General features: G+C 37.4%; 1 protein-coding gene across 4 annotated transcripts in view; it reads right to left on the bottom strand.

Moving 5' to 3' along the window:
* The window catches only part of WHSC1L1 (Wolf-Hirschhorn syndrome candidate 1-like 1), a 101568-nt gene that overhangs the window by 25487 nt on the left and 52445 nt on the right, over nt 1-23636 (bottom strand). For 3 of the 4 annotated variants that reach the window (XM_008582809.1, XM_008582810.1, XM_008582811.1), the window contains exons 5-10: nt 21611-21765; nt 19476-19991; nt 17647-17773; nt 14985-15085; nt 12840-12885; nt 10728-11968 (exon numbers count right to left, since the gene is read on the bottom strand). In XM_008582809.1, coding sequence (XP_008581031.1) covers nt 11886-11968; nt 12840-12885; nt 14985-15085; nt 17647-17773; nt 19476-19991; nt 21611-21765 — 1028 coding nt within the window. In that variant the 3' untranslated portion in view covers nt 10728-11885. Of the gene's footprint in view, nt 1-8551; nt 8679-9313; nt 9443-9826; nt 9958-10727; nt 11969-12839; nt 12886-14984; nt 15086-17646; nt 17774-19475; nt 19992-21610; nt 21766-23636 lie in introns of those variants that run through there. The other variant, XM_008582812.1, reaches the window with a different exon arrangement.

Below are 23636 nucleotides of genomic sequence, written 5' to 3' on the forward strand. Positions count from 1 at the left end.
CTGCTCCTGAGACTACTACCACATTTTTTTATATACCAAAAAAAGGGCATTTAAAATAAATGTCTAAATTAAAAGATTATTTTATAAATTTTGCTAAAATAATTATCAATTTGGAAATACAACACTAAAAACAATTTAGATCTGTAAAATTAATTCCATACAAAACCCAGAACAGAATTTTTTCAACACTTGGGAGCAGAGAGTGGGGCAAGGTCTTCCCACATAGAGTAAATTTTTAAAATCACCAATGGAAAGAGAGATTCTATTAGATAATCACTAACAATTTCTATATGTAAAATTGACACAAAATGAAAACTCAGTCCTAACAAGGCAGAAAATTACAGCTAGACATATCTTATTCAAACTGTAGAAAATCAAGGATAAAGAAAATATTAAAATTATCCACAGGAAAGATAATTACTCTCAAAGAGAGCTGACTGCAAAAGAAAAATGGAAGCCAAAAAACAATGGAATGCTATCTTCAAAGGGCTGAAAGAAAATAATTACCAAAACGGAATTCCATTCCCAGTAAAATATTCTTCAAGAATAAAGAATAATCAGGGGCTGGCCAGTTAGCTCAGTTGGTTAGAGAAATCAACATTCATTAGGGGCTGGGCCGAAGGCAGTGGGTTATCAAGAACTTATTAACATTACTGTCACTAAAGTTGGTATATGACCCTCCCACTTCTAAATCTGACTGGCTTAAAAAAAAATTCATTGGGGAGAATTAACAGAATCTGGTTTTTTGAAAAGAGATTAATAAGACTCATAACCCTGGTAAGAGTGACCAATTAAAAAAAAGAAAAAAGCACCGATATTAATGATAACAGAAATGAAAAAATAGTATATCACTATAAATTCTAAAAACAACAATAAATAGAAAATATGAATAGTTCTATAAACTATTAAAACTATAATTAAAACCTTCCAACAAAGGAGACTTCTGGTCAAGATGGTAGAATCGACGGTCCCCAGCATCACTCTCTCCCACAAATCAACAAATTTACAACTATAAAAAAGCAACGGCAGGGCCGGCCCGGTGGCGCACTGGAGAGTGCGCCGCTTGGGAGCTCGGTGGTGCTCCTGCTGAGGTTTCGGATCCCATGTGGAGACCAGTTCCCGCTCACTGGCTGAGCGCGGTGTGGGCGCAACACCGAGGGTTGTGATCCCATTGCTGGTCCCCGGTACAGGCACGACACCGAGGGTTGCGATCCCGTTACTGGTCAGTAAAAAAGACAAAAAGGAAAAAAAAAAAAAAAGCAACGGCAGCCAAGCTGGGGCTGCTAGAGCTCAGGGGAAGAGCAAGAGAGACCTACAGAGTTCATGAAGGCCGGAGAAGCCACGATGAGAGAAAGTACTGTTCTGATCGTTTCGAACCCCAGCTGCTTCCAGGCTGGAGCTGCTGAGTGCACAGAGCAGGAGCTGGCAAAAACTGCAGCTGTGCCCTTTGGATGAAGTTGCTTGGAGGTGGCAGGGGAGAAGAGGGCCTTGGTGGCCCCCAGGCCAGCAAGACCACTAACAGGGTTCCCGTGGACCCACATACGAGTGAGAAGCCAGAACAACTGAAGAAAAAGGAGCCACTCAGAGGCTAGTGAGTCATCACAAGAGACCGGAGCATGGGCGGTGGGGGAGATGGGCCCACCGGGCGAACACTGGGACACAGCAAGGACAGTTGATCTGCTCCCCAATCAGCATAGGCCCACTCAGAGGAGACTGGTCAGGAATATAGAACTGCAGGGGGTGCAGTTTGATGAAAAGACTCAGGCCCAGACCAGAGTCTATACACAGCCCAGGTGAACTGGATCTCACTAGACCCATAAGTACCTATAAAGTCAACCATTAAAACCTGAGTTGCACAAAAAGCCTTCCGTAGGGAATCAGCAGCAAAGCAGCAGTTTAGCTAAACCACACAGCTATAGTGCTGGTCCCCACAGGAAGTTCCCCCATTTTAGAAGTAAGCAAAGGACAACAAATTTGTTCCAGTACAGAGTTTAAGTGGTGGGAACAGCAAATGATCCAACACAGAACTGAAAGAAAAAACAAAGTACCTGCAACCAGAGACAAAGTTTGATATTAACTAACAAAGGTCTCATTTCACCAAAGAACACCTATAACACCTAGAAAGACCAGAAGTCACCTGGGCTGCCAAGCCAGAAAGTGGGGAGGGCCAGGGGCCTCAGCAATGCCCCCTGACACCCGCAACCAGTCCCGAGGTTGGGGGATGAGGGCCTCAGACACACCCCACTGACATGCGCAACCAGCCCAGTGATAACCACCAAGCCAAAGCAAGAAGGGCTCCGTGTTCCCAAGCTGGGGTGGTGGGGGCGAGGGCTTTTGACACATCCCCGTGACATCTGTACCCAGCCCAGCGATAAGCAAGCCACCACTGGAAGCCCCCCACATCTCCCCTGTTGGAATGAGGGGGGTGCCACAGGCCTCAATTCTGCCCTTCCTCCTTCTTCCATCACATTTCCTTCCCCTTTCCCCTGTCCCCTCTCCCAACTGCTCTGCAACAACATCCTAGAATGTAAAAAAATAATAAAATTACATTTTTTAAAAAAACCAAAAAACCTTCCAACAAAGAAAATTTTAGGCTCAGATGGGTGCACTAATGAATATGCCAAACATTTAAAGGTAAAAATAATGAAAATTATGATAGAAACAGAATAAAGAAGGAACAAGTAAAAGATAACAGATGTAGAAAAATGTGCAACAAAAACGACAAAGGTATAAAGAATTCACATATGGAGAATATATACAACATGTATAAGCAAAGATAACTAAACAAGATTTATAAAGAAGCATAGGAAAAAAAACCAGAGCAGCTTAATATAAAAGTGGGCAGAGGGTATGAACAGGTAACTTACAGAGAGCAGAAAGACAAACAGCCAAAAAGCATGAAAAAATGCTGAACTTCACTAGTAAACAGATAAATGTTAACTAAAACCAGTTATGAAATAGGAAAAAAAAAGTTTGATAATACCAATTGTTGATAAGGTTGAAGGGGAAAAGACACTCTTCTATACTGCTGGTAGAAGTTTAAGTTGGAAGGAACTACGTAAAAAGGCAACTGGACAATCGCCATTAAAATGAAAATTAAGGGGGCCGGCCCGTGGCTCACTCCGGAGAGTGTGGTGCTGATAACACGAAGGCCCCGGGTTTGGATCCCATATAGGGATGGCCGGTTCGCTCACTGGGTGAGCGTGGTGCTGACAACACCAAGTCAAGGGTTAAGATCCCCATACTGGTCATCTTTAAAAAATAAATAAATAAATAAATAAATAAATAAATAAATAAAATGAAAATTAATTTACTTCCTATGGTCTAGAAATTCCTTTTCTTAATAACTATTATGGAAGTACATGTAAAACGATGTTGACTGAAGCACTGTTTTTAATTGCAAACAACTGAAAGCAACTCAAATGTCCTTCAACAGGAGAAGAGTTAAGTAAACTGTGATGTATTATGTGCTATGGAACACTATGCAGCAATAAAAAATTAATGTATCTGTGCTGACATAAAAAGAGCTCTTGCAGAACAACGGTATGATACATTTTTATTACAAAACACAAAAATGTTACACACACAGATTTACATGGCTACACACCAAACTGATAACACTGGCTGACCCTGGTGAGGGCTAAAACTAAGTAGGGTCCTAGGAGTGAAAATCAAGGGAGACATCAGCTAGAGCTGTAATGATGGTATTTTCATGACAATATATTTATGTATTTCTTGTATAATTAGAAATAAATTTAGAATACTAATAAGAACACTTTTAACACTGCAAAACATAAATGGACAAGAGACCCGTGAACAGATACTTCACAAGAGAATCAATAAAGATACAGAAAAAAAAAATGTTTAGTTGTTCACAAAGAAATGCAAATTGTAACAACAAACTCGTCAAATGTTTATTGAACAGTTGGATATCATCTTTTGGGAAGTGTTCAAGTCTTTTGCCCATTTTTCTTATAATGCCTATAAAAATTCTGAAGGAAGAAAAAAAGCAAGGAATTTTTTGACTTTTAAGGAAAGTTAGCCAAACTGCATTATTGTTCTTTGATTTTGGAAGTACCTAATCTTTACAAATTGGCTGAATTATAAAAATTCTTTAAAATGAGAACTTATAAGTATGATAGTCGCATTTTTTTTTTTACTGTCTTTATTGCAGAAATACAGTAGGTTTGGGGGGGGGATTGTCCACTGCATATGGGTTATTTCAAATTATATTTTAACATATATATAGATAGATAGATATGAAGGTAATACTATGTTTTAAAATAACTTTTCGAAATTTTAAAAACTATATTTCAAAGGTAGGTTTGACTTTACAGTTTTGCCTAATACATAAACTACCAATAGGCTTTCACTCACATAATGATCAAAACAATATAAGTGACAATTGTTATAACTCCCATTAGTACATCTGTTATGCTAATAGAGAGCTGTCAAACCCCTGTCAGACTTAGGTTGGGAGCTCTAGCACGGGAATGCTTCTAATACCATCCTTTTTCACTAGGAATTGGTCTTCATTAACAGTAAATAGTAAGTAAAACATTTTTTGTAGTTTCTTTCTACTATACATTTTATTCAAAAGGGCAAATGAAAATGCTTTCTTTTCAGAAATCACATTTGTCTTAAATAACAGAAAATGGTAGTATACAACGTTATTCAGTATGTATCCTGTAATACTTTTTACACGTAAAGTGTTTACTGATAAAAAAGAAAAACTGCCTAACTGACCTTAAACAATGGTTTGAAGAGTCCAAGTTCTCAATCCTAATAATAAACTAATTTTCATGTCATAATACATAAGTCAAACACATTTGTTTTTCATAATTGTGGTAAAATATATACAATATAAAATTGAGCATTTTAATCATTTTAAGTGTACAGTACTGTGGCATTAAGCACATTTGCATTATTGAGTGATCACGACCACTGTCTATCTCCAGAACTTTTTCATCATCCCATACAGAAACTCAACCCATTAAACAACTCCCTGTCTCTCCCTCCCTTGCAACCTTGGTAACGGGGTTCTACTGTCTGTTTCCAAGAAAATGAGTACTCTAGGTACCTCACATAAATGAAATCATACAGTATTTGTCCTTTTGTGGCTGGCTGATTTCACTCAGCATAATAACTTTGAGGTTCATCCATGCTGTAGCATGTGTCAGAATTTCATTTAAGAATGAAGAATATGGGCCAGCCCGGTGGCGCACTGCTACAGTGCGCTGCTTGGAAAGCGCAGCGGCACTCCCGCCCGAGGGTTCGGATCCCACGTACAGACCGGTTCCCGCTCACTGGCTGAGCGAGGTGTGGGAGCAACACCGAGGGTTGCGATCCCGTTGCCGGTCCCGGTCCGGTACGGGCGCAAGTTGCGATCCGTTGCCGGACACGAAAAAAGACAAAAAAAAGGAAAAAAAAAAAAAAAAAAGAATGAAGAATATTCCATTGTATGTATACACTACATTTTGTATATTTATTCATCCATCCATGGACATTTGGGACTATTGTGAATAATCCAGCTATAAACATGGGTGTAAAAATATCTTCTGGAATTCCTTGCTTTCAATTTTTGGGGGCAACAAATCCAGAGTGGAATTGTTTAATCATATGGTAATTCTATGTTTAATTTTCTGAGAAACTGCCATGCTGTTTTTGACAGCCTCTGCACCATTTTATATTCCCACCAACACGGCACAAGAGTTCTAATTTCTCCATATACTGGCCAACACCTGTTGTTTTCTTTTCTTTTCTTTTTTTTATAATAGCCATCCTAATGGGTGTGAAGTGGCATTTCACTGTGGTTTGATTTGCATTTCCCTGATTACTAATTATGCTGAGCATATGTTCACATGCTTTTGTTTTGGGTGGCTGGCCAGTACAGGGATCAAACCCTAGACCTTGATGTTATCAGTACCACCTAGCTCTAACCAACTAAGCTAACAGGCCAGCCCCATTTGTATATCTTTTTTGGAGAAATGTCTACTCAAATTCTTCGCCCAATTTTGAATTGGGTTGTTTGGGTTTTGGTTGTTGAGTGGAAAGAGTTCTCTATGTATTCTGGATATTAATCTTTTATCAGATATGTGATTTATAAATATTTTCTCCTGTTTCAGCCTTTCTACTCTGCTGATAATGTCCTTTGGTGTACAAAAGTTTTTATTTTTTTATTTTTATTTTTTTTCCTTTTTTTTTTTTTGTCTTTTTTCGTGTCCGGCAACGGATCGCAGCCCTCAGTGTCACGCCCGGACCGGGACCAGCAACGGGATCGCAACCCTCGGCGCTGTGCCCGCACCTTGCTCAGCCAGTGAACGGGAACCGGTCTGCATGTGGGATCCGAACCCTCGGCGGGAGCGCCGCCGCGCTCCCAAGCGGCGCACTGTAGCGGTGCGCCACCAGGCCAGCCCAAAAGTTTTTATTTTTGACAAACCAATTTGCCTATATTTCCTTTTGTTGCTTGTGCCTTTGGTGTCATATCCATGAAATTAATGTTAATCCAATGTCATAAGCTTTTCCCCCATGTTTTCTTCTAAGAATTTCATAGTTTTGGCTCTTACATTTTGGTCTTTGATCGATTTTGAGTTAATTTTTTTTTATGGTGTTCGGTAAGGGTCCAACTTAATTCTTTTCCACATGTACATCCAATTTTTCCATCACCATTTGTTGAAAAGACTGTCCCCTTTCCCCACAGAATGGTCTTTGTACCCTTCTCAGAAATCATTTGATCATACATGTGAGTGCTTATTTCTGGGCTTTCTATTCTACTCCATTGGTCCATATATCTGTCCTTATGCCAGTATCACACTGTTTTTATTACTGTAGCTTTGTAGTAAACTTTGTAATCAGGAAGTCCGAGTCTTCCAATTTTGTTCCACTTAACTGTTTTTAATGCAAATTTCCTTCTTAAATTCCCTAACAGACATGTACCAAATTAAATTATATCAAACTTTTGTTGGCAGAATTCTACTAGATTCTAGAGTTAGGAAGAGCCCTAAGATTGTTTTAATACTGAGGTGCATGGTCCTTCCTAATCGATAGCTTAAATCAGTGGTTATATACTTGAATGCTTAAAAGGGCCAGGAAGGTTAAAACTTTTACTGCAGAGTATAAATGTGATGAATAAAATATTTTATGTAGGGAAAATATAAGTTATATGTTCTAAACAGCTTCTATAGCTTAATTTGTGCTTATGTATGTGAGTGCATGTGTACATTAGGATATGATACGTGATGTCCATCCTGCTTAGTCAAGGCAGTAGAAAGCAATGTTTAAGAGCAAGAACTCCCGGGCCGGCCCAGTGGCGCACTGGAGAGTGCGCCGCGTGGGAGCGCGGCGGCACTCCCGCCGAGGGTTCGGATCCCATGTGGAGACCGGTTCCCACTCACTGGCTGAGCGCGGTGCGGGCGCGACACTGAGGGTTGCAATCCCGTTACCGGTCAGTAAAAAAAAAAAAAAAAAAAAAAAAAAGAGCAAGAACTCTGGAGTCAAGTTGCCTGGGTTTAGATTCCACTTTCATCATATGCTATCTTTGTGACTTTGGGCAAGATCCAAAACTCTCTAGTCCCCAGTTTCCCTTTCTGTAGAATGGAAATAATAATACTTATCTTATGTTATGAGGAGCAAATGAGATAGTAAGATAAAATGGTTGTATAACAGCACCTGGCATTTAGTAAGGAAAAGTTCAGTAAAAAAAGTTACCAACCTTTTGTCTAAAGGATTTTAGGAGGCATACAATCAAATATAAAAGGATAACATAAACATCTGTCAGAATCCAAAAAATGGGGAAAAAAGGAGTAGGAAAATAAGAGTCAAGGGTAAGATCAGCAGCATATCACATATACTTGATATGCAATTGGTTTAGTTCCTCATAGCTAAAATAAAACAAAACAAAAAAACACACAATCATGGCTCTAGAAGCACTACCATGCCATCTACAACCAATTTTTCACTTGCCATGTTATTACAGATTAAACTACTTCCCTGCTTTCCATGACTTTAACCAGGATCATGTCTACATAGAGAAGAAATATAAACCAGTATATTTCTCTATAAATTATTTTGATAGACAGTAGTCTATGTATAGTGGGATAAGAAATAAATGGTGAATCCCATGTCTTAAAAAGAATGTCCAGTAGTTCCATCTTTCCACTAAAAGTATAATCCCCGTGGTTATAGTTTTGAATAATACTTACTCCAGTCTACTAAAGTCAGAGGCTTTAAACTAATTTATTGAGCACAAAAAAATCTCAAACCCACCTGAAAAATGACTCGATTAACATACTTTGTATAACTCTTGAGATAAAACACAAATTCATCTCAATAATTTGATAGATTTTATGGTAAAGGCACCAGTTAGAGGAAATTTGACTACACTTTCGATCTTGAGAAACCTATTCACCAAATGGTATCTTAATTTGTTGAAAAACCTATGGGAGGGGTGCCAGATAAAATTGATAAGAGAGAATTAGATGTTATGGGAGATATGGGCATTGCACATTCTTCCCTATACACCTTTTCACATCTAACAAATAAGTAAGCTCACCGGTTTTACATTCCATGCAGATGAACTTTTCATCAGGGAGTGATGTCAATCCTAGGCACTCCAGGTGAAAGTGTTTGCAGCACTCTCCCACACAAGGAATCAGAGAGTCCCCAGAGCTCTCACAGATCTGTAATATGGCAAAAAGCACGGTTCTCAAACTTTAGCAGGCATCAGAATCACCTGGGGGGCTTATTAAAACACAGATTACTGGGTCCCTCTTCCAGGGATTCTGATTCAGTAGATCTGGGGTGGGGCCCAAGAATTTGCATTTCTAACAAGTATCCTGAAGATGCTGATGCTGCTGGTCCCTGCCCTTCATTTTGAGAACCACTGACCTAGACAACTATTTCCAGACCCAATATGGTATAAAGTTTAAAAGTCATACTTGATCTTTTATGAATTCTTCTTTGGGATCTGCATACTTTAACCTTTCTTCACAGGGCAAAGCAGTATTTTTCAAAAAGGGTAAAAATACATTTAAAAAAGTTAATACAAACTCAGATGTAAGAAAATGTTTTTGAAATAAGTCATCTGCCATTTATTTCCAATTAATAACAGCATATCACAATGAAGATTGACACTTGCATGAGAATAAGTATTCCATCTTAAAAGGGAAGAAAAGAGCCAGACAAAACTTTTAGACCTGTAGCTTTAAAGTAATATAATTTAGAAATATATTTCCCTCTTCAACAAGAGGTACGTCTATTATTGGCAGAATATGATAACAATTGTTTTAAACCACGGGATCAGTCACCTGCCTACCTGACACACAGTGTCCTTCTTACTCATTCCAATGCCTCTTCTTGACAAACTTGAATCCATGGACTGCACATCAGAAACATCTGCATCTGCAGTAGCTGAAGGGCTATCTACTTGCTTTCCAAAGCCTACCTACGTGGAAAACATAGCATATTTTTAAGAAAAAAAGAAAACCAAAAATTCCCTCAAAGCTAGATGCTATGAAAACCCTATTTAAAACTTGCTCAAATAGATCTGGACACAACCTCTTTCTTCCTCTCTTTCTAAAACCCATGCATACTGTACGTCTACCACTGGGAAGAAACTGTAGTTAAATTTTTAAAAACTATACTTCTTTTATGTAGGAATCAGCAAAATTAAGACACTCATAAGTTACAAAATAACCAAAGTGATTTTTTCCTATAAATATTTTTAAAATTTCCCACTTTCCCCAAATAAGTCAGGCAAAAGCATTTTGTTACTTTGGTTTTGCAAAGCAAAAAAGAGCACTGTGCCCAAACTCTCGAACATATTTACCTGCAGATCACTCAGTCCTCTAGAATCAGAGTCAGATGTGTCTCTGTATGCTGAACTAGTCATCTCTACATCAGTTGAGGCGCGACTCCTTTTCTTTAGAGGTTTACAGGAATCTGAAATCTCGCTGGCACCTTAATACAACACACTGAAATTAATCCTAAAATACTGCTTAAAGTTTGTTGTTTTTTTTTTATGGGAGAATATTTTCTTTCCCCAAACTCATCTTTAGTGTGGAAAAAAAAAAAAACACAGCTCTCTTTTTAACACTGAAGTCACGAGTCAAAATTCCATAGGCTTCTGACCTTCCTGGTAGTGAGTGATTTAATTTATAACTACTCTATTATTATTAAAACATTTAATTCAGTTCTCCTGCTCTAAAGCTATTTTCAGTCAACAGAGCCCAAGTTCCAACCTAAAAATCAATTCTATCAAAACTGCAGGACAGCTCATTGATTTGGAGCAATTCAAAGAATCATTCAATTTGGAGGGGGAAGACATAAAACCCAACATACTGTGTAGCTTACAAATATGGTTGCAGAGACATCTCCATGTTGTTTTTATTAGGGATGTGACAAATCTTTGATTTGTATTCGATTCGTACACGGATAGTGCCATTTTCCCCTGAATTTTGCAATTCAGTTGGTTATTGCCCCCCCCCAAATAAATTTTGGATGTTCATAATTGTTCATCTGAGACTTCCTTGGTGAAGTGGCATTTATTGTGATCATTAACAAGTGCTGCAGCACATCTATATATGTCATGTCATTTAGGAGGCACATTACTGAGGGCTGTAAATGGACAATCAGTGTTCAAGTGCAGCCAAATCACGAAGAGCTGGATGAGAGGCCTCTATGTGGAATTTGTGCGGGAAGGAATAAATATGAAAAAAAAAGGCAGAGAATAGTGTGGAATTTTTTTTAAAACTGTGTGTAATACAAATCCAGCCAAAACAATAGTGCAAAAAGTTACAAAGCAACAATCTCTTGGGCTAATGCAGTATAGGCTATACAGAAACAGCCACGATGAAATGTGCAGATCAGGCACGGTGAATACCAAGGAACCAAGGAGACGGTTAAAATTTCAACCCACAGTTTGTGTTTTGGATTTTTTTTTTCCCCCAAAATTTCCATACAACAAACAGACATCTAGATCAGCCCAGCAAGCTATGGTGGAAGTGTGCAGTCCAGAAGAGACCATGGAGAAACAAGTCTCCTGAGGCCATGAAGATCCGCAACAGGCTGAGTGAGAGAAGCACTTGGTATAAAGCCATGTTCTGTGGTGGAGGATGTGGGCCTCGTTAGACTGCTCACATTACTGGAACCTCGTTATCACATCCCATTCTATAGTTTTTCACTGAATGTTTCCTGACATCTATAAATGAGGGTGCCTGCCCATGTTAACGCTGATTAAAAAACACAAGTACACAAATCTATCTCCTTCATTGCTGGTGTATGGACCCAGAACACCACCACAAAATATTTCCTTGGCCTAAAAGATCACTGGATTAACAAGGAGTTTTAACAGAGGAACAGGAGTGCTGTACTGAGAGGCTTTCGAAGGGAAACACAGGTACCGCCTTTTCCGATGAGTTTCTGAAAATGCTAGAAAAATGACAGACTGCCAAAGACAGCTGTCATGCTGTTCTCCACGATAACGGCACTAATATTTTAAAAAAGAGCTTTTAATGATTGTAATGTATACAGTTTGGGCTGTTTGGCAAAACCCTGCAGATGTGCATTAATGATGCTTTATTTAAAAACAAAAACCAAAAACCAAAAACAGTCCATGTTGAAATTGATCAGTGTAAGTTAAACGGTGGTTTTTAGGCTGGAACCATGATTTAAGCTGTACCCATCCAGCTCAGACCAAAAAAAATCATCTGAATGTTAAAGCAATTGTTCAGAGTCTTGAAGAAGAAACCAGGCAGGAAAATGCCAATAATGACGATTGGCAAAATCAAAATCGAAGAAAACAAAGAAACTTTATCGAGCCGCCGACAAAGAAATCTTGCATGGAGACTACAAGTCTGGAGTGTCTGGGATGAAACTGTACAGGAATCTCAGTCCACAGTTTCCTCGGTCGCTGCGGAGACGGAGCTGTCACTGAACCTGACAGCGCCCTGCACTCCCCGGTCCGCCGACCCTGTGGAATGGTGGAAACACAACGCAATCAGGCCTCCTAATCTCGTAGCGATCGCGATGTCTTTTCTTGGAGCTCCGCCAAGCAGTGTTCCCTCCGAGAGGCTGTTCAGTTCTGCTGAGGATCTCCACGGAGACCATCGCTGCAGACTTCTCCCCGAGAATGCAGAGAGGCTGGTGTCTTATTTTTTTAATAATGCAATTTGCCCAGAGTAAACTACAGGTATTAAATACAGTTTGATCTCACCAAAAATGCATGGATCATGCTATGGAGTTTGTACTGTAGTCAAATTGCACACAGAAAATACAGATACAAGTTTAAGGTTTCTTAAACTCTGTGCATATCTCAAATAGACTCCCATAAGGTCATCTAATAGCGGCCATAATATGCTACGAATCATTTTAATTTACAAAAAGATTTTACAGCACTGTAAAAATAAATGTGGCAAGATTTTTTCAATCAGGTTGTCTTGTCTGATTTGTCATAGTCCATGTTTGACAAACATTAATAGCTACTATTCGGTATTCAGTCGAATACCAAAAAAAGTGGATTCGTCACATCCCTAGTTTCTAAACCAGTGAAACCCCAGAATCTTATGGAGAAAAGTTGGGAACAGTATCAAGTCTACGTGGTGTTTTCCAATTTATCAAAACAAGTAAGACTTTTCAAGTGGAGGTACAGAATGAGATCAACTCTAGAAGTCTCACCCACGGTGCACACACACACTCAAACACTGGGGGACACTGCAGTTTCACACTGAAGAGCAGCAACAAGGATTTACAGAGACAGACAAAAACACAAAAGTACAAATAAATAATTCTTAAAATTGGTTTTAATCAAGGAAATGCAAAGCAACATTATAATATTAACTCACCTTTCTGTAATCCGGTCTTCATCGTAGCCTGAGGAACTGTTTCAACCTGTTTGGATAGAAAAATACAGCATTAACAAGGAATTTTTTCACTTTTAATTAACAGAGGGAAAAAATACTACGTTCATCAATCTAAGTGATGATGAGTGATTAATGTATCTGATATCTGAACTCTGTCCCATCTTCTGGGTAAAGTTCTCTGTCTCAGGATCAGAGAGGATTTAAATCCTAGCTGCCTGTGTTGAATACGAAGTGACAACACACAGCCACATGCTCTCTAGCAAAGAATTTTCCCACCATTCCCTTGGTATATGAACAGAACAAGAATACTTTCCTCAGTGTCTGGGAGGCAGGAAAGGGGTTGTTTCTGCAACCAGCCCCAATGCTGCTATAAACCCCTCCCGCCCCAAAGACGTTAGGATAAATTTTTACTTACTATGATACTCAGGTTAATGTAACTCACGCCACTTTAAGACCCTTCCGCGCCTGCACTCACAGCTAAGTTGCTGGGAATCAGGACCCTCTCTGTAGAGAGTGCTACAGGGCTCCATACAGCTGGAAGCTCAATACTTTTGCTGCTAGTACAAACTTAAGAAAATAAGTTTGTGATATTGCAAAAGCACTTTCTTGAGTGTCTTATGAACAGTGTCTTGATCCTACATTAGGAGAGCGAGATCAGAAGTTATTCTGCCAATGTATATGTAAAACACGTGATAATTTGAGGATTGAACCATTGGAAGTAGAGAAAGGATGCTGTTTGGAAGAGTTCCTGTTTAAGCTGTGAACTGAATTTCATGTTTCTTTAAGATGTGGTGAAATATGCATGTTGAAACACATTTTGTAAATATTTAAGGATTGTTCTAAGCTTTTAAAAAAATTTTTTATTTTTTTTAACAACAGGTAAAAAAACATACAACAGAAATGCTTTTATAAGATACAGTTAGTTATACAAATATAAAATCTTCTAAACAATCACTGGTATTATTCTACTACTAACTATAACACAGTGGCATGAACAATTTGTCCCATTTTTTTGTACTCATTCTGCTTGTTAATTTTAAACTGGTCACAGACTGAATATGGGAACCAGCTGGCAAAAATCACAACTTCATTTTGGTAATGAATACTGCAGCTCTGCAAAAGCTTAGAAAGATTTTTTGGAATATAATTTCCTAAGTATGAAAGTGAATATGATAAATGAATGACATATTGGTATATGACTGAATTTTAGTTAAATATTCTTGAAAATTTATTTTACATGCTTGGTGATACCATAGAGCACCCACAAAGTTAGCTTTTAAATTTAAAAGTTTAAAACTTTGAAGAAAATATTTTAAATAGAAAAGTCCACACTCTCCCATATTAAACAGTTTTAAAAATATAAAACTTACTGGAACTAACTCTATTCAGAATTTGTTTTGTTTAATAGCAGGTGTCTGGGCTGTGAAAATGAATATTCTTTTATTTAAAAATTTTTTAAAAAAATTGATTGTGAGTTTAATTTAAAGGAGAATGGTTTCTTAAAATTTCTTTGAAAAGGTAATTTAACGTGTATATTACTATATTAATTACACTGGTTTAACACACTTCAGTCAAAATGCACTCCCCCTTTATCTACTTAAATATTGGTTACCCTGCAGGTGAGTGCCATTCCACTGGGAAAATAACATTCCAAAAAAATCTGTGATATCAATAGGAAAACCAGATCACCTATGATTATCTGCTTCTTAAATATAAGAATATAAGTTAATTTGATTTGTTTAAAAAATAAAAACAATACATACCAGCAGCTTAAACCAAAAATCAATTTTGAAAAAAAGGGAACTCAATGGTTCCAAATAAAAATCATGAAAACATGGAAATCATTTTACTTATAACAGAAATCTCAAAATAAATGTGAGGGATTTTTTTTAAGAGTCTTGCACTACTGGCTTTCCATCTCCTGGCGCCTGTTTTCTGTGAAAATGCTTGAAGCAGAATCACAGAAGGTTGTATTAGAATTGGGCACTGGAACCCACCAGGACAGAAGCAGAAGATAGTCCAGAAAGGAAACCCGGTGTGAAAAGTTTCTCTTTCTTTTAAGATATCAATATAAGCCACGACATTTACAAACACAATGTTTTAACTCTGTACATGTAGGAAGCCAACCTGCTCCTTTTTGATCTTCTTCTTTGGCACAACCTCAGTGGATTTCTCTGATTCGGAACGAGTTCTAATTGATCTTCTCTGTTGCTTCTTTTCTACTGAGCCTAAGAGACAGATGATTTAAACAAACAAACAAAGCTCGTTTAAGGATGCCTTGACACTTATGTAATTAAGGTTTGACCAAATTCCTTGCTTTTCTTATCCACTACTCTCGGAATTTTAGTTATAAATCACTGAAAAACTGTTAAATACTTGGGAGCACATAAACTATTTAATGGTTCAAATTGTAAAGGCTGATGAGCTGAGACCAGGATTCACAAAGGTTCCTAAATTATACAAATAAAAGGGAATTGGATTTTTTTTTTCCTTTTTGTCTTTTTTCGTGACCGGCAATGGATCGCAACCTTCAGTGTCGCACCCGTACCGGACTGGGACCGGCAACGGGATCGCAACCCTTGGTGTTGCGCCCGCACCTCGCTCAGCCAGTGAGCGGGAACCGGTCTGTATGTGGGATCCGAACCCTCGGCGGGAGCGCCACCGCGCTCCCAAGCGGCGCACTGTAGCAGTGCGCCACCGGGCCAGCCCGGGAATTGGATTTTTAAAAATTATAAAGTCAAACTAAAATAGCTGAGACATAGTTTAGTTCTAAAGGCAGGTAAACATGTTTAGGTAAATATAATTGAGGAGATGAAGGAACTGAAGAGATGGTTAGAAATGAGTATTACTCAGTTGACATTAGGAATTATTGATTCAAAATCCAATCACTACTACACATTTTGCATTTTAACAAATGAGTTAAATTAATTTTATATGTAAAATGGTTAACAGTGCACTTAAGTTTTGCTATTATTAACAACCAAAGTGGGAAAATCGAGAAAGGCACAAAAATGTGGCCAAAACTTGATCATCAATTTGACTATCAAGGGACTTATTTTTTTCTTTTTCTTTCTTTTTTTTTTTTTGTCTTTTTTTTGTGACCAGTAAGGGGATCACAACCCTTGGCTTGGTGTTGCCCACACCGCGCTCAGCCAGTGAGCGCACCTGCCATCCTTATATAGAATCCGAACCCCTGGCAGGAGCACCGCTGTGCTCCCAAGCGCTGCACTCTCCTGAGTGCGCCACAGGGCCGGCCTTCGAGGGACTTCTTTATTTTTTTTTTTATTTATTTTTTTTGTCTTTTTTCGTGTCCGGCAACGGATCGCAACCCTCGGTGTTGCTCCCACACCTCGCTCAGCCAGTGAGCGGGAACCGGTCTGTATGTGGGATCCGAACCCTCGGCGGGAGCGCCACCGCGCTCCCAAGCGGCGCACTGTAGCAGTGCGCCACCGGGCCGGCCCCTTCAAGGGACTTCTTATACTTCAGAAATAATTAGTTACGGAAAACTAGTTAAAACAAATTCTCAAGCTTTTCATATTAAGTGGTAAAACAAGAATTATTAAGATGTTTAAACATTATAACTCTTTAAAAGTAAACAGAAGAAAACTCACATGAACTCCATTTTGGGGAAGGATAAAACTTAGATTGAAGACCATAACTTGAAAGAACACTAAGTTGGGAATGACTTCATTGTGACCCCGAAGAGGAAGGATACCGTCAGTGTACCTGATCTTAATGTTTTCAAGTGCTTGGGCCACCTAAATGATCCTTCCCAAGTAATAATCACCTTTCCCTCGCCACAGGAGGAAGCTACTAAGACATCCTATAAAATTGACCAGAAGCTACTTCAATAAAGCCTTTCAAATAACCTTTACATTTTCTAGCTGCACTGCTGCTGGCTGTGCATAAATGGCTTCCCTCACTTTAGTTCAAAGCCATAACAAAGAAGGATCCCACTACTTTGTCAATTAATAATATTGTTTTGGAGCTGTAGTTAATCAATTTACAGCCGAGAAGTCACAAGTAAAGGTGTCAGCTTCTTTTATTCTCACTCTTCTTTACAATGATGAACAAGTTTATTAAGGCAATAGTATCCTACCCTTACAGACCAACCTGAGGACCCCAGAGATTCACACTTTAGTATAATCATCAATATTCAAGTACTACCAGGGAAGACAAAAATGAAAATAGAACTGCTTAAAAACAAAAAATCTTTACTTGTTTTGAGGATGGCAATATAATTGTACCACTAGGTGCAGATGAGATTTGACCTACTGTCAACTCTTGGTACCGTAATCAGAGACAAGATTACATTAGGAGGGTTAGGCCCCAGGCCCCTAATAAGATATTAATACTACTAATATCTAGGCACACCTAGGAATAATTAAAAGAGCTCTAGCACCTGCCAATTTGTTTCTAATAGGGGATAAAGGGAGGAAATGGTAAGAATGTGCTAAGAGTGCTGGAAAAGTAAAGCTGTTATTCTCGTGCAAAGAGATAATCAAATGGTGCATTACTCAGATATGTTTAGATTTCACAGCTATACTTTTAACTATGGAACCCTCCCATTATTTAAATTCTTGTAGAAAGAATATCTGTTACTATGAATAAAGCTTTCTAGCCCCTAGCTCATTCTTTCCTATTGAAATAATTGCTTTTATATTTCAATTTTTAAAATATAATTTACTTCTGATAACTAAAGGTTTCTCAGAAACATAGGTACCATATTATAGCAGAACAGAACTAGGACTTCTCAAAATGAATCTATACACACATCATTCACACCCACCTGTAGGACCACATGTTGCTTCAGGAGATGATATATTCTGCGTTGGCTTTTCATTTCTCTGATTTGGTGTAGAAATTATAAGCCTGTCTTGCCCCCTGACACTTATTTCTGTTTTGTTACCAATTCCCTTTAAAATAAGGCACAATAAAAAACAGCTGATTACCAGGCAGATGGTATCATGGGATTATAAAGATGGTTTTAAATGATCATAATTTACTTCAATTTTATATGGTCTTTGCTTGCAGTTAATTTATTTTCTTAGTCATTATCAGAACAATTTTGTAAGGTCATCAGGATGAATTCTAAAATGTATGAGATCATGTGGTTAAAAAAAAACAACCCTATTTGTCTAAGTCCAGGTGATAAATATCACTAAAAAATGAACTTGTAACAACCAATTTTCTGTCAAAACCAAAATATTTTCTGGTCTGAACAGATTCTTCCTTTACACATATCACAGTGACAGAACTCTAGTCATTTTCATTTGGCAAAGTACCCTGTTACACAGATAAAAATGTCAAAATGTCTTGAGAGACAAGAATATCCTTAGATACTTCTGTATATGTCATTCATAGTGAGCAAAATGTGACCCAATAAAGTAATTTTGAGCTGGCAAGTACAATTAATTTAGGTCTCATTTTAGGTACTGTCAATGCAATGAAATAGGAGTAATTTATAAATATAAATATTTTTAAGCCTTCATTTTAAAAGGATCAGTTTTATCTCAAATTTCCTTTAAATAGCAGTGGGCGGGGGGTGGTGGTGGGCACGAGTTTGTTTGTGTATCCAGAAGCAGATAAAACTAGCTCCAATAAAGCCAATTTGCATTCAAAAAAGATGCAAAATATTTATTTGCTATTCAAAAGATGCAAAATATTAATTTGCTATCAAAAGAACCAAGTGGGGACTGCAATTTAAGTTTTTCCAGGTAGCTTAGCCTTACTGAAATCAAACCTATGGGCAGAAACAGGTTAAAAGAAGACCCTCAACATTTCTCTACAAGAAAATATAATTATTATATTATATTATTTAAATAATTTATATATCCTATATTATTTAATATTTATTTTAATGTGCATATGACTACGTTAAGAAAAAAATAAGCACATAATTCTTTATGTACACATGCGTGAGATGCAACTAAATCAAAATCATGATTTTGGGAGGCTGAAGAGGTATATGGAATAAATATTACCAATGTTATAAAAGAGTTTTTAAGTCTTAAAGCTAAAGCATAAGTGCCCTAAATGGAGGCCCAGCGCAAACTTATGGAGACATTCAGTTTGTAGAGGCTGTTTCCACCTCATTACCCAAGCTATCACCACAGTTAATACAGAATAAGTATAGTTCTGGGATTTCTCTAAAATTCAGTTAGACATCCGAAACCAACAGGAGTCTAACAAAATTGCTGGTGCATCCACACAGGTTAGCAGGTACAATTATTAGAGTGGCTTTTATAATAATGGTTAATTCAGATAACTGGCAAAGATGATTTTAATAAGAAGCGTGCTTTGCAACTAAGAAAAACTAACTATACAAACTAGAAACAGACAAAGTACCCAGTTTTTTTTCTATGACTTTTTTCTACAGCTCAATATTGGCTGCATAGCTCAAGATTAATCTATTACAGATGGGAATATTACAAAAGAGGAAAAAAAAAAAGAAAAACACAGCCTTTGTGCCTACATCTTTTTTGAGTAAATCGACTGTACATTTCAAATGCAATGGATACAAAGGGTATTTAAATTATGCCATTGTGTTTTTTAAATGCCAAGGTTGACTATTCTTTACATACCGTCCCCTGAAAAAACCATTAAAAATGGAGTTACCTTTGTTGAATAAACAAATTGATCGATAAATTTCCCATCTCCTGTAGCATTCTGAAGAGCAAACACTTGTTCAATTTTCACAACTGGAGACATGTTACACTTCTGCAAATCCAGGCTCCCTTTGTGCATCGTAATGGAGGCTGGTAAGGATTTTCTTGCTGCTGCAGTTTTCCAGGCTATTTTAACAGGAGGTGGTTCTTCCTCTTCCACACTTGTGTGCCGCCTCTGGCTCTGCCTCCGAATTTCAGTACTTGATAGCGATGAGGCCACCTCCCCTGCATTGGTCTGTTCTGGCTGCGTATTCAGCACAGATCTTGGTCTTCGGGTTTTTTTAACTTCGGCTTTGGAGGCGACATTCTTTTTAGTCTGGGATAAAGCCTCTTCAGGCTGTTTATCAATATAGATAAAAGTATACTGTTCTATTCTTTCTTCTCGAGTCATTTTCAATGCTTTCTCTGCATGGGCAATGCCAATATCCCACTGAGCACGCTCTCTCTGAGGTCGGGGTTTCCTAATCTTTAAAAAAGATACAGGCATTATCGGATACACTTTAATAGATACATTAAAACCATATGTGTTACCCATGTGATCTTTTCAGGAATACACAGATATCTTCAGGTTCTTCAGTCAAATAAGCAGAATGTTCTAACTCCATGACCTTGACAAATTAGTATTAGTTTATTAGATGACATGAAGGTCTATTTTCTTTTATATATCCATCCTTGTTGACCTCTCTGCTGGACAAGTCCCCCAAAGAGGGAGTCATCCTTCTCACATTATATTCATAAAAAGCTAGCTATAATGAGGGAAAAGAGAAGGAGGATTACAGAAATGACTACTTTCAGTGGCCGATAAAACACTACCATTAAAAATGACACCCCAAAGCTCCCGTTACTCCCTCATATCCAGGGGAAGGGGGTAGATCACAGGTGCTACAGAGAGCACGCTGAGGTAACTGGTAGAGCCAACAATTGAAGCTGTGCTGCTAGTTTGTACCATAACGCAAACACGGACAGAATGAAGTGAAAGGAGGGAGCGCCAAGGAACAAATGAAAGCTGACACAAGGCAAAGGAAAGCAGGCATGTATGCGGGAAAAAATAAACCTAAACCACACTTCCCATAGGTCTCTAAGTCCCGAACCGAACACAAGACTTTGGGTTGGCAAGAGAGGTAAGAAAACTTGGGGTACAGGTATGAAAGACAACCAAAGTAGCTGAATCAAGGTGCATGAGATGACCAAAGCAGTTAGGAATTATCCAAGTGGCCAAAAATTAGTTATGAAACTATGAGATGGTATAGTATATGTCAAATACTGCCGTATAAATCTATAAAATGTAAGTCGGGTAAAATTAATCAAAACCCTCAGTGATAAAATTTAGCTTTTGAAGTATAAAAATGACAAATTTCTGAATGAGAAGAGTCTTACTCTTACTCTTCTAAACTAGTTGAGTTTAAAATCCCAACCAGATTATCAAGCATTCGTGTCAAAATTCTGAAATACCCACCACCACATCAAACGTATTTTCTGATTCCATTTGTTGTGTGATATTGATTGAATCAGTTACTTAATCTTTCTGTGCCTCAGTTTCCTCAGCTGTAGAAAAAGCAATAGCATCTACCTCATATAGGTTGTTATAGAGACTAAATGAATTACTATATATAAAATGCTTAAAATGATAATTGTCTCACAATAGGTGCTCACTAAATATTTTTAAACTTTACTTTCTTAAAACAATTTTGCTAAATAAGAATGAAGAGGAATTTTGAAAAGATGCTGAAATAGGGAAAAGAATAAAAATCCCTGACAAAATCTGTATTTCACTAGCATCTAGTAGACTTATGTACATTAATTAATTCAATTCATAATAGAATCCAACATTTTATTAGCAGGTAGTTAAAAAGTTTTTAATAGTATTCTAATGTTGTTTATGTGACATATAAAACTTACTAATGCACTTAAACTTACTGATCACTTACCATAATAATTAATACCAAGCTAAAAGGAGTTAAAATAAATCATTCTAACAATTTTCTGAATTCAAGTATAAAAAATTCTTCTAAATTATCAAACTTTTAAAATTATCAAGTTTTTAAAATCATATTATATAAATAAAATGAATGTGTTGTTAGTTACCTTTTGTTTCTCAGAATGATTGCTGGCTTGTTTGGTTGCCTCAGCCAGTAATTCCTCATACTGTTTATGACCTTTATATTCGCGTACCCGCTTTTCATGAACCCATGCCCTCTCTGGCTGGTTGCTAAAAAATTGGACATGATATTCCCTGGCACCTGTAAGTAAAAATTCTTATTAACCATTCAGAGCATAAACATCCACTTATACTTTGCCAAAAACGGGAATCTAATGCAGGTTCCTTAGCACTACTCCCATTAAAGCTTGTACACTTTAGATTGCCCAAAGATACATTCCAATACCTACCAATTACAGAACTAATCACTGTTGTAAAAATCACCCCAAATGATTAAAATTAGTAACAGCAAGTTTTAAGAGAAAGAAAAGCAGAAATTCTGTTAATTAGCAGATTTGTTAACTTGGTTATGCAATTTATTTTTCCTTGCCTCAAATCTTTTTACAAACAAATCTGGGTATAAATAATATTTCCTTAGAAAAACATGTAACATGTTTTCTTGGACTTTTAAAAGCCAAGTGCTGGTCAAACTGCTGGAAAGCTATATAAAAGTGTGGTATACAGACCTAGAGATGGAGAGGGGCAGAGGCCCCATGACACTTTCAGGAATTCTGTGAGATCAAAACTATTTTCATAATAATGCCAAAATATTATTTGTCTTTTTCACTATGTTGACATTTACAATTAATAGTGCAAAAGCAATAGTGGATAAGATTACTGGCATCTTAGCATGAAAAAAGACAAATTGAGTGCAACACATTGCACTACTATGCACAGCTATACATTGGCAGTTAAAAAAAGAAAAAAAAGCCAGTTTTATTTAATGTCCTTGGTGAAACATTAAAAATTATTAATTTTACTAAATCTCGAGCCTTGAATACATCTCTTTAATACTCTATGTGATAAAATGGGAAGAATGCATAAAACATTTTTGCTATACTCAAGTTTGTGGCTGTCTTGAGGAAAGTACTTGTGTGATCAAGTGGCAAGGTGAACTGGCCACTTTTTCACAGAACACCATTTTTACTTGAAAGAATGACTGAAATATGGTTATTCAAATTTGAATATGGTTATACAAATTTGACTACGTGGCAGATATTTCCTCAAAAATGAGCAAGGCAAGTTTGTCACTTCTAGGAAAACAACAGTATTTGTTGCCAATCATAAAATACGATCTTTCAAGCAAAACTGGAATTTTGGAAAATTTGTATTTGCCTCTGTGAGTCTGGCCTCCCAATAATCAAAGACTTTTCTGATGAAATAAGTGCTGATATTAACTAATGTGATTTTTAAAAGCATCTATGAAGGAATGTGTCAACATTTAGAAGACTTGTATGACTCAGTAAACTAATAGTTTTTAAATGCCCAATGCATAATGTTACAAAATCTTGCAAGGTAAAAGATCTATTACAATTTCAAGATAGAACCACTGGATTTTAATATAACAAAAAGTTCAATGTTATGATTTCAGATTCCACATTATAATTAACCCTCCACTTGTTGAGTTTTGGTGTAACATCAAAGAAAAATATCTACAATTATCTGAAAAGATTAATAAAATACTCTTCCCTTTTCCAACTACACATCTGTATGAGAAAGGATTATCTTCATATATTTCAACCAAAGCAACAAATCATAACAGATTGAATGTAGAGGTAGATATGAGAATCCAGTGTCTTCCAGCGTCTTCACATTTCTTTTCTTTTCTTTTCTTTGGCAGCTGGCCAATACAGGGATCAAACTCCAGACCTTGGTGTTAATAGCACCACATTCTTTTTTTTTTTTTATTTTTTTATTTTTTTTTTGTCAATATACAATGTATATGATTATTATGGCCCACCACCGACACTTCCCGCCCTCCTCCCTCTCTCCCCTCCCCCCCAAGAATGTCCCCTCCGTTTGTTTGTTGTAACAACTACAAAAAAAGTATAGTTGTTATATCTTCTTCCCCATCCCACACCCCCCGGTTTTTTTTTTTGTGTGTGTGTGTGTGTGTGTGTGTGTGTGTGTGTG

Source organism: Galeopterus variegatus, unplaced genomic scaffold, assembly GCF_000696425.1.
Source record: "Galeopterus variegatus unplaced genomic scaffold, G_variegatus-3.0.2 Scaffold2727, whole genome shotgun sequence".
Classification (NCBI taxonomy): Eukaryota; Metazoa; Chordata; class Mammalia; order Dermoptera; family Cynocephalidae; genus Galeopterus; species Galeopterus variegatus.